Source organism: Maniola jurtina, chromosome 21, assembly GCF_905333055.1.
Source record: "Maniola jurtina chromosome 21, ilManJurt1.1, whole genome shotgun sequence".
NCBI lineage: Eukaryota > Metazoa > Arthropoda > Insecta > Lepidoptera > Nymphalidae > Maniola > Maniola jurtina.
In genome coordinates, this window is record NC_060049.1 from 8,662,093 (window position 1) to 8,678,522 (window position 16,430).

The 16,430-nt window shown below is 35.2% G+C and overlaps 3 protein-coding genes and 1 non-coding gene across 4 annotated transcripts; 1 reads left to right on the forward strand and 3 right to left on the reverse strand.

The window, feature by feature from the left end:
* On the forward strand, positions 1 to 4,120 carry LOC123876413 (dynein regulatory complex subunit 4-like). Its single transcript, XM_045922662.1, has 11 exons — positions 1 to 209; positions 805 to 978; positions 1,111 to 1,221; positions 1,323 to 1,652; positions 1,753 to 1,831; positions 2,012 to 2,195; positions 2,359 to 2,482; positions 2,729 to 2,877; positions 2,966 to 3,064; positions 3,153 to 3,227; positions 3,339 to 4,120. The coding sequence occupies exons 1-11, from the start codon at positions 150 to 152 to the stop codon at positions 3,478 to 3,480; spliced, it is 1,527 nt and encodes a 508-aa protein (XP_045778618.1). The 5' UTR covers positions 1 to 149; the 3' UTR covers positions 3,481 to 4,120.
* A 272-nt stretch (positions 4,121 to 4,392) lies between these two features.
* Positions 4,393 to 15,330, reverse strand: LOC123876422 (vacuolar-sorting protein SNF8). The gene is made up of 5 exons (XM_045922677.1): positions 15,060 to 15,330; positions 14,319 to 14,458; positions 6,050 to 6,251; positions 5,384 to 5,530; positions 4,393 to 4,823 (listed from the first exon to the last, which is right to left on the reverse strand). Exons 1-5 carry the CDS (start codon positions 15,185 to 15,187, stop codon positions 4,688 to 4,690), a joined length of 753 nt encoding a protein of 250 aa, XP_045778633.1. The 5' UTR covers positions 15,188 to 15,330; the 3' UTR covers positions 4,393 to 4,687.
* On the reverse strand, positions 7,543 to 13,977 carry LOC123876402. The gene has a single exon (XM_045922642.1). The coding sequence runs from the start codon at positions 13,004 to 13,006 to the stop codon at positions 7,817 to 7,819; it is 5,190 nt and encodes a 1,729-aa protein (XP_045778598.1). The 5' UTR covers positions 13,007 to 13,977; the 3' UTR covers positions 7,543 to 7,816.
* Positions 15,331 to 16,238: 908 nt separating the features above from the next.
* On the reverse strand, positions 16,239 to 16,311 carry Trnar-ucu. The gene has a single exon. It is a non-coding gene; the product is annotated as a tRNA-Arg (tRNA).
* Positions 16,312 to 16,430: the final 119 nt, after the last annotated feature.

Here is a 16,430-nt window from a genome sequence, read left to right on the forward strand (position 1 = left end):
TTTTTTATTGCTAGATATTTCGTTGCCAGGCAACCACCAACACCGCGCGAAATGTAAACAAAACTCAAAACTACTTCGAGGTGAGATTACCGAATAAACTTTTATTATTTTACTGACTTTCATAATGTTATCTCTAGTTCAACACAATAATGGAGTCAACAGATAATTCCAACTTAGAAGCTTTACAAAATGAAGTTCAATTTTACAGGGTAAGTACCTAATGAACTTCAAATAAATATTTATGTACGGTGTACGGCTACCTGCCTATTACCGCAGAGTGTACTTATACGGGTTAGATAAGTACCTACCATGCTCACACGTCGAGTATCTTTATAGGTTAGGTTAGATTGGTTTAGAAAAAAATATAATGTACACCTAGTTACTTACCTACGTATTCACATATTATGATAGTAAGCGACAGATGGACTGACAGAGTTTTCATCATCATCATCATTATCAAGCCATCGCCGACCCACTACTAAGCACGGGTCTCCCCTAGAATGAGAAGAGTCATACCATACTGGTCAAGTGCGGATTGGCAAACTTTACACCCCTTTGAGAACATCATACTCCCTGACATGCAGGTTTCCTCACGATGTTTTCCTTCACCACCAAAAGCAAGATCACTTGCTTTTGGTGGTGAAGGAAAACGTTGTTCTATGCAATTGGGTATCAACCCAATTGCATAGAACAACGTACGTAACTTAAGAAAATTCAGACATGCCCGGGACCAAACCCGACCTGCCGAATAGGAGGCTGACGTCTCAACCACTAGACTATCACCGCTTACATTATTATTTACAGCAAAACCAAGCAATCGTAGAGCAAGAGATAAGGACTCTAATAGCTGACAATCAGAAGCTGTCGGCGCAAGTAGGAGCCTTGCTGAAGGAAAAACTCCAGCATGCGCAGCATGAGAACAACGGCCACACTCACGAACTTGATGAGCTGAGGAAACAAGTGGTTTTACTTACCAAGGTAAACATACTCACTAGGAAAACTTACGTTACCTCTACGATTACCTATAATAATTGAACGCTCAAACTGTCGTAAAGCAAGAGAAAAAAAAGTTCCTAAAGGATGTTTAGTAAATTAAATCTATTGTTACAGGAAAGAGATTCCCTTCATGTTTTGTGGCAGACTTCGCAGAAAACTATTGATGCTTTAGATATAGAATTAAAAACATACCAGACTTACGACAGTAATAGAAGAGGCGATCAAGTAAGTAATTTTATTATTCAAGCTATTAAAATAGCCTGATGCTTGAGATTATGACAACTTCGTAGGAGAAATAAACAGGTATGTTCAATTAATTTATTCAGAAAACAACAGATGAAAGAAGAGACTTGGGACTTAAGTTGGAAACAGCTTTGGCTGATTACATTGAATTAGAATCAAAATACAAAAGAATACACAATGAACACAATTTATTAGAGGCTGAATTGAAAGCTAGAGACAAAGAAATAGCTTCGTATAAGGAAAGAGGAAAAGAGCTTGAAGACGAATTAGTAGAGGTCAAAAAATATTTGGAAGAATATAAAATAAATTTGTCTTCCGAAATAAAGAGTCGCGATGATATTAAAACACAACTGCTGATTTGCCAGAAAGAATGTGTTAATCAAATTAAAAAGGAAGCAGAAGCCAAATCTAAGGTATAACATGTATATGGATTAACACACATATGGGTTTATCTGATATTAATAAAAATCAGTAGGTACATGGTTTGATTTAATTTGTGATATCTTATTACAGGTCGCAGAAGCATTGCAACTTTTCGATTTAGTATCGGGTCAAAAGAATGAAGCTTATAAGAAAATTGCTGAAATTACAGGTATATTTTCTTCTCCAAATCATATGTAATCTATATATTATCTTAAACAGATAAAGATTCACAACAAATAAACCAAAAACATTAATCATAATATTATAACTTTGCCGTTTTTTTGAGGTTTCGTACCTTAAAAGGAAAAACGGAACCCTTACTTATAGGATCACTTTGTTTTAATTTCAGCTGAATTATCAACACTAAAGCAAACATTAGCTAACGTACAACGTAACATAGAAGCAAGTTATAGAAGAGAAATAGACGAAGTTAAGGAGCAATACAACGAAAAGGTTTCCGATATGCTTCAACATATCAGGAATCTTGACAGTGAACTGGTCGAAAAGGGGCTTTTACTGAACAAAGCTTTAAGGTACCTAATAAAATATTCTACCCCAAACAACGGCAATTAGCTAAGCTGATAGAACAATTTTGTAGATAGTAAGCTGTATAGTCAAATTCAACAAATAAATGCACATATCTTTTTGATAAAGAAAGTCACAACAGATTGCTTTAATTTTGTTTTACTTTTAAAGGGAAGTAAAAGTTCTACAAGCGACAAATGAAAATTACATGAAACAACAACAAAACAATATAAACTCTACAGACCCTAAACTGGCACTCGCTGAGCAAAGACTTGAGGCTATGTTCCAAGAACTGGTAAGTAGCTTCATTAAAATAAAATGGTCTCAAAACCATACCTTGTATAACACCTTGCAAAAATTATTTCAATCCAAATTATTGCTCGCAAATGATTTTATTATTACCTACTGCTTACAATCGCTGCAAGTAAATATGCCGAAAAAAATTAATAGTTCTTGAATTAGAACTCTCATTACAATATTTATTCGTAAATGTTGACATTGTTAAAAGCTTATTATAGATCAAGAACTGCTAATATTGTAGGTTTCATCAGAACGTCGGAATATACAACTAGTGTGCGAGAAACAATGCCTCACAATGGACATACAGAGAATTCAAGATGCACACACCAGAGACAGAAAAAGACGTGATTGGGAAGAGAATCTTATGAAGACGCAAATCGACGAACTGAAGTAAGAGGCATTCTGTTAGGCTATTTTAGTTTTTTTTTAAATATTGTTCAAATTATTTCTCATTTTAATAAATGGCTGTTTGTTACAGGCTGCAGGTAGATCATCTCCAAAAATCATTAGATGAAACTCATGGAATGATTAACAAATTACAAACTATGTTATCATCCAGGACTGAATTAAGTCAAAAGTATGTATTTTTATAAACAAAAACCTTATATTTACTTATACCTTTGCTGGTTGATAAAATTAATTTGAAAAAATGAAATTTGTTTTAGGATGGTATCAACAAAAGAAGAGGAATTATTGGAATTAAATAAACATCTGGAGAATCAAATGGAACTTAATAAAAAGTAAGTAACAAAAATATTGTAAAATTACTCTCCTTGTAAAAATACATTGTTACAAGCAGATTAAATTTGTAAAGTTAAAATTAAAAAATTAAATTAAATGTTCATTTTCAGATGGAAGGATTCCTATATTGATATGACAGAGAAACTAAAGAAGAAATTAGATGCTTTGGATAAGGAAAATAAGGAGCTTAGAAATCAGTTAAACATGTCTATTATCAATTCAACAAATAATGACAACAGTAGATCTAGTTAACAATAGTTAAATAGTTGAATGTTCCTTGAATTCCTTGTTGTACCTTGAATGTTCTTGAGTTAGTGAAAAATGCTTAAATGAGTTAGAAAAAAATAAGATCAATGTAGTTAAAATGTATGAAGGTTACAGAAAAATCGTTGTTATTAAATAATTCGTACACAAGTCAAAGTGACTGTATTACAATAATGATCATGATTTTTTGTGTTATGACTTATGATGATCCAAAATATTTACTTCATGTATTTTAAATAATTTATATTGTGCAATATTAAAGTAATAAAACATCTAAGAGAGTACATAATTCAATTTATTTACAGATTTTAAATAAATATTATTAACAATTTAGTTTTTTTTCACTGTCTAGATTTTAAGATCATCTAAAGCAATAAATACACACATATTTACAAAATGTACATACATTATCAAATTGATCACATATAGATTGGTGATAGTTTTATCATGATTAACATAAACCTCTATTATAAACTAAATGATTGATCAGTCTAAATAAAATTAACACTATCCTTGTCGGATTCTTTATCATGGAAAAGGATGTGACTACTTTTAGACATATCAATATAGTTTAGTTCAGAGATGAATAAAACTACATAGGCACCATTGACACAAATAATAAAAATCACCTGCAGGGTGTAACGAGAACGCTAGCAAAAACGAAGACAGGTGAGAATACTGATGATTACTGATAAGATATTACCAAAAAACTCAAAAAAAAAAACTGTATTTTTTAAAAGTTAAAAAAAAAAGAATATTAGCCATGTTAAATGACTAATATTCCCCTTTCCTATCCAACTAAGCGTCAGGCTTGTGCTAGGAGTAGGTACGACAATAGTGCAACGGGCGGGGTTTGAACCGTCGACCTTTCGGTTTTCAGTCCACTCCTTTACCGGTTGAGCTATTGACGCTATGAAAAATAAAACTCCGACTGACGCTAGAGGTCAACGAACGTAGCGTAAATATTCCACTCAGAGTCAATGCCGTGTCACAGGTAGGGCAATGATTCGAATTTTGCACGCTATACATTGCGGTTTTGAAAAATACTAAAACGAAAAAATAAGGCAATTTATTTAGTAAGGTTACTGGCATTGGATTGTGTTTAGGTAGTATATATAATAATAACGCTAAGTTTTTGCTAGCATTCTCTTTACACCTTGTATTATAAACAAAATAGTACCAACAATATTTTTTTTCATGAAGCGGCTACACACTCGGAGAACATGCTCGGGAACCAGTAGAGGGTTTCGTTACGGTCCTGAGTGTCAACCCAAGCGAGACCTTCCTTCACCATGTGGTTCAGGGCGTTTTCTGCCCTGGTTTCACTCCAGCTGAAAACAAGAATTATAAATGAACTAGCTGCGCCCCGCGAAGTTACCTCCAGTCAATAGATTTGTGAATCCTGTGGGCAATTTTACGGGATAAAAGGTAGCCTATGTGCTAATCCAGGCTATAATCTACCTCCATTCTAAATTTCAGCCAAATCCGCAATCCGCATTAAAGTGAGTGATATTTAATTGCTTAAAAAACTTTATTTGAAGATTGAAAAATCGGCCCTAAATATTGTATACTAAGTATTATACTTAGTATAGTTAAGTATAGTATTATGTACTAAACATAGTTTTTTAGGAATTGGTGTACACACAGATATTGCAGTCACATAAATGCAGAAATAGATTTGTATAATACTGGTTTTTTCGACTGTTTATAGTATGAGACAGTTTCTTGGGAGTTGAGATATGTATCATACAAAAGTGTAATATTTTGAAAGGTGTTTTGGTTTAATACACATACCCCTTCCAAGTTAGTCTCCTTCCTTCTTAGACTGAATCATCACTTGCCACCAGGTGCAAGAGCTAACTGGTAATTGATAAAATAAAATAAAACTTACTTCAAATCGTCAATAAGAATGCTTGTGGACACCCAAGCTGTGCCTAATGTGCTTGTCTTTTGCAATACTAATGTTTGGTCCAAGTTCAACTCGCCAGGTATTGATTGGACGAGCCACTTCCCTTTACCTATTGGAACTACTGTAAACCTGTTAACAAAAGGTAAAACAATACATGAAAAAACCGGCCAAATAAGTTATGAGCTTGTATTAATAATCACACTTCACACTAATATTATAAAGGCGAAAGTTTGTATGTGTGTGTGTGTGTGTATGTTTGTTACTCCTTCACGCAAAAACTACTGGACGGATTGGGCTGAAATTTAGAATGGAGATAGATTATTCCTTGGATTAGCACATAGGCTACTTTTTATCCCGGAAAATTTAAGAGTTCCCACGGGATTGTTAAAAAAACCTACATCCACGCGAACAAAGTCGCGGGCATCAGCTAGTAATAAAATAAAAAATAAGTCCTACAGTAAAAGCATATAACTCAATATCTCAAAAATCGGCAGACACACCCTTTTTTCTATCTACAGTCTTTAATGTATGCTAAGTGACATTAGTCATCATATATGGTGGAAGGGACATGCTAACGAGAACTTTGTAAATTAGATACAGTACCTAATTATTATGGAAATCACAGAGGCAGTAAAGTTACTACTTTACCCATTTCCAAATATCCTAAGTTTCTTCACAGCAGCCAACAGGTCCTCATTGGTGATGTCCTGGTGTTTCTTGGCCTTGCCCCTCGCTGCTATGAGCCTGGTCCTTAACTCCTCTAATGTGATGAGTCCACCGTTTTTGTGATTTGTCGCCAAACACACCTCTACTATTTGCACGCCAAGTTCATAGTAAAAGTCGCCAATGCCTAGCAAAAGAGACAAAGATTCAGATTAGATGTTCTGTAACAGCAGTGTAAATGCTTAAAAATACCTATTAATAATTTAATTGTGAGTTCAAACCCTGAGATTTGTAAAAAAAACTAAAATTTTGAAAAACTTCAAAAAAAAACTTGAACTTCTACAATGAAGAAAAAATGTAGTGCCTATTCATTGCTTAAGGTTTCATTGTTAAATATATTAAAGTAATAGTCCATTTAAACAACTATGAATAACTAGTGACCGCTTGCGGCTATGCCCTTGTGAGAATTCAGAAAAATTCAGCCTTATTCCTTATAGAGCTTCTGTGGACTATTTCATCTTGAAGGCTAGATGTTGAAGACTCAGTAAGATAGGATTTTTCGTTCAGTGCAAATCTTTCACGTGCAAGTCCAAGGATTTGGGCTGGGTGTTAAGAGGGCTCTCTCCGTCACTCGTTTCATACAATCGTAGTTCCAATTTCATTTGAATATTAAGCAACCAAAGTCCATGAAATTTTGCAGACATATTTTACAAACTAATATCTATGTCTGTGGTTTTCCAGATTTCTGTTAAAATATTCGGTTTCAAAGTTACGCGGTCTTAAGAATTTTCATACAAATCTTTGAGCCCCTGTAATTTTAAAACTACATATTTTTGGAAAAATCTAAAACACCACAGACACAGATATTAGTTTCTAGAATATGTCTGCAAAATTTCATGGACTTTGGTTGCTTGATATTCAAATGAAATTGGAACTACGATTGTATGAAACGAGTGACGGAGAGAGCACTGTTAAAGACTCAGTCAGTGAGTCAGGACTTTTATTTTTAGCCCCCAACCCAAAAAGAGGGGTGTTATAAGTTTGACGTGTGTATCTGTGTATCTGTCTGTGACGTCGTAGCTCCTAAACTAATGAACCGATTTTAATTTAGTTTTTATTTTGTTTGAAAGGTGGCTTGATCGAGAGTGTTCTTAGCTATAATCCAAGAAAATCGGTTCAGCCGTTTGAAAGTTATCAGCTCTTTTCTAGTTATTAGTGTAACCGTCACTTGTCTGGGGTGTCATAAATTTTTAATTTACACTTGTTATTATATGAGATAAACAATTAAAACAATTTATAAAATTAGAAATAGTAATAACGTTATTGTTGTTGATGCGTGGATGATAAATTAAAGATATTTCTTCTAAAAATGAATTTATTGGCGCGCAGACCGTTTTGGTTTTTTAACAAAGAGAAGAGAACAAAAAAAGATTATAAAAACGTAAAATGACAATCTGGAAATATACAAAATTGAGGGTTGTTAAATAAAATATGTTGTATGAACTGACATTGCAAACAGATAACAAATTTATGATTTTAGATAAGTAAGATTTGAATTTAATACATGAAATATATATTAGTTATGTAGTTAATTAATTTAAATTCAAAATATATACAATACAAAAATACATTAGGATAAACAATTATTTATGGTCTTTGTCAACATTAATAAAACTATTCGCAACAAAGTGCATTTGCCGAGAATAAGCTGTAGGCGCTTCAACATCCTCCCCTCCGTGGAAAGTGCAGCTTTCAACTTTCTGGATCATCACAGGTAAGTAGTGGACAAAGTTTTACGTATGGTCTTCTGAAGGTGCCTTTGGATGTAGTTACTTCAGCGACGCGTGATACTCCATCTGATCCGGGAAATAATCGGGAAACTCTTCCTAGCTTCCAGCATAGTGGAGGTAAGTTGTCCTCTATTAGAAGTACTAGATCTCCTTCTTTTAGTTTTGCTGACTTCGTTCTCCATTTTGATCGCTGCTGAAGTTCTGAGATGTATTCTTTTTGCCATCGCTGCCAAAAGTGCTGGCGAATTTGTTCGAGTCTTTCATAGCGTCGAAGGCGATTTGGATTGTAATCTTGTAGCGGAGGTGATGGCAACGAAGTAAGTGGCCGCCCTATCAGAAAGTGCCCCGGAGTTAAGGAGAGGTAGTCGGTAGGATTTGATGTCAGGGGGCATAAAGGTCTACTATTTAAAATAGCCTCGACTTGAGTGAATAATGTTCCTAATTCTTCAAAATTTAGATGGGTGTTACCCATGACGCGACGGATGTGGTATTTAGCGGATTTGACGCCAGCCTCAAAAATGCCACCAAAGTGGGGACTATACGTGGGTGAGAATACGAATTTAATTTGTTCTTCAGTTGCAGAGTCAATGATAGTTTGTTTATTGGCCTTTAAAAAGTTGCCTATTTCCTTGGCTGCCGCGACAAAATTTCCCGCGTTATCGCAAAATATTTCCGCAGGTTTTCCACGTCTAGACGAAAATCGGCGTAGCGCTTGTAAAAAACCTTCTTTGGTTAGGTCACTGACAGCTTCTAAATGTAAACATTTGAATCTTAGGCATACGAATAAACACAAATATGCTTTGATGACTCTGGACCCACGACCCTTCTTATTAGAGATATAGAATGGACCAGCAAAGTCTATTCCCACAGTTTTGAATGGAAAGTCAGGTGTAATTCTTTGGATGGGTAAGTTACCCATTATGGGATAGATTGCCTTCCCTTGATGGCGCTTGCATGTTACGCAGTTGTGAAATGTGTTTCTAGCAAGGCGTCTGCCGTTAACTGGCCATAATGATTCACGGATTGATGCAAGCAATAGCTGTGGTCCAGCATGCATATGACGAAGGTGGTATTGTTCGAAAATTAATTTAGTAAGATGATGACTTGAGTGTAGCAAAATAGGATGTTTTTTGTTGAAATCATAGTTAGAATTGTCAATTCTGCCACCAACTCGTATTAATTTTGCATCCTTATCAAAGAAAGGTGTCAATGATATAATATTAGAATTATTGCTAATTGGCTTTCCACTTGCTAATAATTTAAATTCCTTTGGAAAAGATTGTTCTTGAGCTATGGCACAAAGATTTGAAAATGCATCATTTAATTCTTCTAAGGATAAACTGCCTGTGAGTTTGTTTGTTTTGTGTCGTAGATTATGAATAAACCGTTTTATGTATGCAAAAGTTCTTTGTAATTTTGATAATTTTGAGTAACGTTCAAATTCTATAATAGAATCTGGAATGCCTACTACCGCAGCTGAAAGGCTTTTAGTTTCTGGTAGGTTCTCCTCAATGCGTTGTGATGGAAGAACAGGCCATTCTGATTCTGGTTTTTGCAAGAACTCGGGACCATGCCACCACATCTGCCTAGATACTATATCCATAGGAGTAATGCCCCTAGAAATATAGTCTGCAGGATTAAGTGCAGTGGGCACGTAGCGCCATGAAGATATATCTGTTGTTTCGGATATCTCCACGACCCTATTCGCCACGAATGTTTTCAATTTTCGACAGTTAGTATTAAGCCATCCAAGAACCACTGTAGAGTCACACCAGTGCACCTGACGCGAAACCGAGCATCGAAGAGATTCGACGACGGTTTTGGATAATTTAGCCGCCAGGAGAGCTCCACAGAGCTCTAAACGAGGTATTGTAGTTGGTTTCATTGGAGATACTTTAGATTTAGAGCATAATAATTTTACGCTGATACCTTCATTGTTGATGGATCGTATGTAAATGCAAGCCCCGTACGCACCTTGTGAAGCATCGCTGAATGAATGAAGTTCTATTGTTGTGGGATTGTCACAAAGTACGTTTCGAGGAACTTCGAAATTTGCAAGACTTGGCAATGTATTGGAAAATTCATCCCAAGCATGTTGTATGTCTCTGGGTACGGGATCATCCCAATCAATTTTTTGAAGCCACAAAGACTGCAAGAGCATTTTAGGTAAAATGACACATGGACTTATCAAACCCAATGGATCAAAGATTTTGAATGTAAAGGACAAGATTAAACGTTTGGTTACCTTTGATGATTCGTCAGGGATCTGGAATGATATCTGAAGTTTGTCATTCCCCGGAGTCCACCCAAGTCCTAAAGTGGAAGTGGAGGAACTAATACTTAATTTTTCTTCTGGATTTATGGCATTCAAAATTGATTTGGAATTGGATCGATATTTCCGAAGGTTGAAGCATCCAGACTTAAGAGTATTAGATACCGAATTTTGAATATGTATCAGTTCATCCTCGGTGTTAGCTCCGGTAATGAGATCATCGACATAGAAATCATTTTTAATTATTGTTTCGATTGATTTGTCGGTACACTCGTGTCCTAATTGCCAAAGACAACGTGTGCTTAAGAAGCTTGAACTCGCTAGACCGTACGTTACGGTTTTTAGACGCAATATTTTAATTGGTTCCGTTTCATGCTCTCGCCATAAAATTAATTGGAGATTTTGATTATCGTCATGTAATGCAATTTGCCGATACATTTTTTCGATGTCAGCTGTTAGTAAAAATTTATATTGTCTGGCTCGAATTAAAATAGCAAAGAGTGAATCCTGGATATTTGGCCCCACCATCAGAATATCATTGAGCGAGTAGCCTGAAGGGGTAGGGGCTGATCCGTCATAGACGACTCTAATTTTCGTCGACTCGCTTGTCTCTTTGAATACAGCATGATGACACAAAAAATAGGATAGTTCAGGTGGTTTAGCTATAGGAAGAACTTCTAAATGACCAAGTGCAGCATATTCGCGAATAAATTCGACGTATTGTTCTTTGATCTGCGGATTTCTCCTAAAACGCTTTTCTAAATTTAGAAATCGCTGCTTAGCCATGGCATAGGAATCACCTAAACAATCTGGTGTATCAATGAGTGGAAGTTGAACACAAAACCTTCCACTTGACAATCGAGTGGTATTGGATACAAAATGTTGTTCACAGGTCTTTTCTGTATTAGTAAGGCATGTTTTGTTTGGAATCTCTTCAATGTTCCAGAATTTTGGTAATAGTTCATGTACACTTTCTGTTTCTTCATTTTGTTTTAGTATTGATTTATTGCATTGAATTTTGTTGGACATATTGACATTTGTACAAATTGGACCGGCAATTATCCAGCCAAATTTTGTGTTTCTTAATTTTGGAAATCTTGGACCTAAGGTAAGTGTATCATTACCTAGGACATCCCAGAAGAGGTCTGCACCAATGAGGACATCGATGGATGAAGGAATGTCGAAATTAGGATCTGCAAGTTTCAAATTATTTGGAATTTTAAAACCTTGTAAATTCATAGGAGCAGCAGGAATCGAACCCGTCAACTCTTTGAGTATATAGCAAGTCAAAGCAACGTTATAATCTTGGTGTATTGAACTAATATGTGCAATGCAACTCTCAGTGATGAAGTTTGAAGAGTTGTTGCCAATACCTACAACGTTAATTTTATTAATAGGCTGTGACTCGAGACCTAGAATGTCTTTCAAACGATTGGTTAAAAAAGATGATTGACTTCCGCAATCTAGTAAAGCGCGGACCTTTAATGATTTGTTAACTTTAGGATTGGTAACTTCGACTATGGCTGTAGACAATATGACTTGATTGACTGGTTGTCTAGAAAAATTGACTATTGTTTCGGTAGTGTCTGTAGAATCATTGCTGTTGTAATTAGACGGTGCTGTTTGATCACACAAAAAACTATTATGGAATTTCTTGCACTTTCGGCAAGGACCAAGCCTGCAGCTACGCTGATTATGGCCTAATCTGAGGCAATTTATGCACAGCTTTAGTCGCTGTACGTCAGCCTTTCTTTCTTCTATACTCTTGGCCTTGAAATTAGCGCAATCATATATTCTATGGTCACCTTTGCATATAACGCAACCTTTAATATTGTTATTTGGAGTTAGTGAAGTAAAAGATTTTGTTTGAATACTAGTGCTAGAATTCTGACCTGTAGCAGGGCGTGAAGAGGTGAATGATGTCTTAGACCTCTCCAATCTATTGCGATTAAGTGTCTCTAAAATGTCTGCGCGATCGGTTAAAAATTTATTAAATTGTGTAAGTGTGGGTATATCATCCAAAGAATTACGCATCTCTTCCCACTTAGTAAGTGTACGTGGATCTAATTTTGAGCAAATCATATGAATTATCATTAAGTCCCAATGTTCAGTAGCTTGACCCAAACTGGACAATGCACGTAAGTTCTTAGTAACTGTGTCCACCACAAAGCGTAATGAACGATCAGTCTCGCGTGTCATAGTTTCGATTTTAAAAAGAGCATTTAAATGATGATTAATAAGTTGTCGCTTGTTATCGTACCTATCGCACAATAAGCGCCACGCGTCATTATAGTTAGAAGCAGAAACCTCAAGATTTGCGATGACACGAGCGGCGTCACCTTCTAAGTACGATACCAAATAATGAAATTTATGAATAGGCTTGATGCGCTCGTTGTTGTGTATAAGCGATAAAAATGTGTCGCGGAATTCAAGCCACCGAAAATAGGCACCATCGAATTTATTAATTTGCAATTGCGGTAACTTAAACTCAGCTTCATAGTGTTCGCGATGGCACTGAGACAAGGACGAGTTGCTATGATCGTGACTGTCTTTATGACTATTTGATTCGTTAATAATAGTTTGAGCTATAGCCATACATGTCGCACAGTCCTGCTCAATGGCATCTCGTTCGTTGATTTCAAAAGCTATATTTTCTGAATTTAAAACATCGATTGAATCTTGCAACTGCTCGTATTGAACCGAAAGTAAACGAAATTTCTCTAATTTAATTGTTAATTCGGATATTTGAATTGCCGTTAAAACTTCTTTTTTAGAAATATTATCGACATAATTTTTAAATTTTGTGATACGGCCCTTAATTGATGTTCTTTTTGTTAATAGGCTCTTTAAATCACCTTTGTTGTCGTTAACGTTAGTCATTTTGTATAATATTTGTTACTCGAATGATTCCAAAACTAATAACTAAAATAATAAAAAAATTCTCACGCTCCTTGTATAGTCTCTTTGGTGTCACCTGTGAACCGGCAAGCGCAGCTCAGCTCCGTGGAACGCGCTGCGTAGCTCGCGGACGCCACGCCACGTCGCGTCGTGAGTAGGTATAGGTACCCAGCCAAGCTGAAATCGTCGGCACACTGACCTTGAGTACTTATTTCAGTACAATAAGCAAAGGAGTTTTGATAGGTACTAATCTTGACTAGTTACGGTAGGTATAAATGTTAAAACTACAATGATAAACTAACAAACAAATTATTGCATATTTTTACTAGTTAGGTAGCGATAAATATGTATTTCGAGTTTAATCTTATAATATCTAATTGTTTAAAACACTAAATATCTATAAAGAGCCTCCGGCGCGAAAAAAAAAACAACAATAAAATATGATGCAATAGTTACGATGATGACGTAGGTACTTTGATTTAAAACTGTTTTATTTCACTAATTAAGGTATTATTTCACTCTAATCGCAGTGTATTTTAATAGTAGCCTTTAGGTAAGAAACGATTTAAATGATATTTTGTAGGAATGAGTATTTAGGAATGAGATATTGATGAAACAAAAGGGGTTATGTGTAGGAAAAGTAGGGCACTTATCTGAATAGGCCGGCACGGATGCGAATGCTGATCGGTGCTGACTTCAGCGCAGATGTCCTCCAATTCCAGAAATACGATCACCTTCCCGGCTTGAGCTGCTCTGACCAGATGATTGTAACACGATGCTGGATCGTCGAGTAGCCGCCAAGTTGCAATTGCGTATTTCTTGATTATTGTTGGTCGTCTCCTTTTGTTTGTAGTTTACAGGTTCGTATTGTTACATTACGGTCGCCAATTGTTGATGCGTGGATGATAAATTAAAGATATTTCTTCTAAAAATGAATTTATTGGCGCGCAGACCGTTTTGGTTTTTTAACAAAGAGAAGAGAACAAAAAAAGATTATAAAAACGTAAAATGACAATCTGGAAATATACAAAATTGAGGGTTGTTAAATAAAATATGTTGTATGAACTGACATTGCAAACAGATAACAAATTTATGATTTTAGATAAGTAAGATTTGAATTTAATACATGAAATATATATTAGTTATGTAGTTAATTAATTTAAATTCAAAATATATACAATACAAAAATACATTAGGATAAACAATTATTTATGGTCTTTGTCAACATTAATAAAACTATTCGCAACAAAGTGCATTTGCCGAGAATAAGCTGTAGGCGCTTCAACAATTGTACCTAACACCGACCAAAACCCTTTTCCAGAAGCTAGAGGGTCAACACCAATAGCTGCACACATCTCCTGAAACTGGCGTCGAAACTGTGCGTTCTTCTTTATCTCGCTCTTGTGTTTTGTTGCAAACTCTTCAAGATTTTCTCTATAACAAGAAAATGACCAAATACTAATTTTCAAACTTGTTCCCAATTTGTGAAAGTAATCACTTAAGTTCTAACACCATGTAAGTCAAAATTAGCAACTTTACAAGAGAGGGGAAAAAAGTTTTTGTCTCCAGATGTTTGGGTTGTTTGATGGATACTAGTTTTTTCCCCATGATTTTGTCCATGTTAATTTGGATAAGGATCTCATTGGAATTTCTCAAAATCCTCTATTTTAAATAGAGAACCTCCATGCAAACTCAAGTTTCTATACCTAGCAGTTTGAGGTTTGAGCTGAATATTGATCATATCATTAAAATGCTCCTTTTAAAGTAAAAAATAGCCCACGGCACAATGAAACTGTTCATTTTTTAGAAAGAAGTTCATTTTAGAAGAAATCTTGCAGCTTCACTGCGTGAAATACAGGTCAAGTTGTAACTCAAACCTTTGTGGACTAAATTTTGTTCAAAGTTAGTGGTAAATTCACTTTCGAATAGCAAATTTTTTCATAGGTTCATTCTTGTTTTATATGATTCTGGTAAACAGTCTAACTCTTACTCTCTAGAGACAAGTGGTAATGAGTTAAGTATTTTCGGTATCTACCTGAAAACTTCCAGTTGTTTGGACATTTGCTGGAATTGGTTTTCCTGGATCTCCGATCCTTTTTCCCTGTATTTCTCTTGTTCCAGCCGCTGCTTATGTATCGCACCAACTCCTGCTCGACGCCTCATGTTTGTTAATTAATCAATTATTCTTAAATTTTTAACTTTGTGTTAATTTTTTAACTTGTTTTCTTCTATTTCATTTCTTATCTACTCTTTGCTATGTAATTATATATTTTATTTTGTTCCTGTTGACTGTTGTTCACAAATGACAGTGACAGTTTATTGAGTTGACAAATGACATGTCAGCATTACACAACCACAGACTAAAAAATTTTAGTCGTGTCGTTGTGTTATTCTTAGTTCTTGGGAATGCAACGATCTAACAAAAACCGAAGCCACAAAACCCATGACAAAACCATACAAAACAAAATAAGAAGAAAAGTCTAGATATAGGTATCGATATTTTTATAGTCATTCTATCGAACCACAGCTATCGAACTGTGCATAGTTTGCTTTATCAGCGCGTTTTCACATTATCCGATACGATATGGATACGATATTTAATATCAAAAAAATATTTTTTTGTAAAAAGTGATGCAGAAATCGCAGAAACAATAAATAATCTTTCCCGAGTGCTGACTGCCAATAATATTGCGGGTACAAACATTTAATATAAATATTTTACGCTTTTGGTCTAAACTGTGCTCTAAACCCTCAAACAAGCATATTTCTATGACAAAAGCGAACAGAGCCTTCTTTTTTTAAACACGGAATTTCGCACTTTTGTGTGTTTATATTATAATTTATAATACACTACAGGTACTGAGGTCTGAAGCGCACTTATTTCTAAAGAAAAGTAACTGAAGTAGGAATAGGTAGGTACCTAACTAGTATAATGAAGTTAAACAACTCTTTTATAAAAATATTTATTTTAAAAATAATACCCATTGGAGCACTTGCATTTGCATCACCTCCTGATAAAAATACATTGCAGCTGACTTTTACAAGATTTTTAGGTGCATAGCTAGAGATATTATAAATACCTGCATGGTTTGATCTTCTACTGTTGTTGAGATGGCTGGTGCCTGGTTTTTTAAACTAATTCAATTTTAACTGATCTGAGATAAACTAAATTAAAAATAATTAATGGATAAAAAACCAAAAAAGAAATAAAGCCCATCCCTGGTGGGGATCGAACCCACGACCTTTGGATTAGAAGTCCAACGCGCTATCCTCTGCGCCACAGGGACTGTTGAGTAATGATTCGAAATAGTCGTTAGGTCTATATGGACATTCCTCTCTTGAATATTGTCTACATTTCTAACCGACTTTCAAAAAGGAGGATAACATTCTCACAAAATTATTTCAT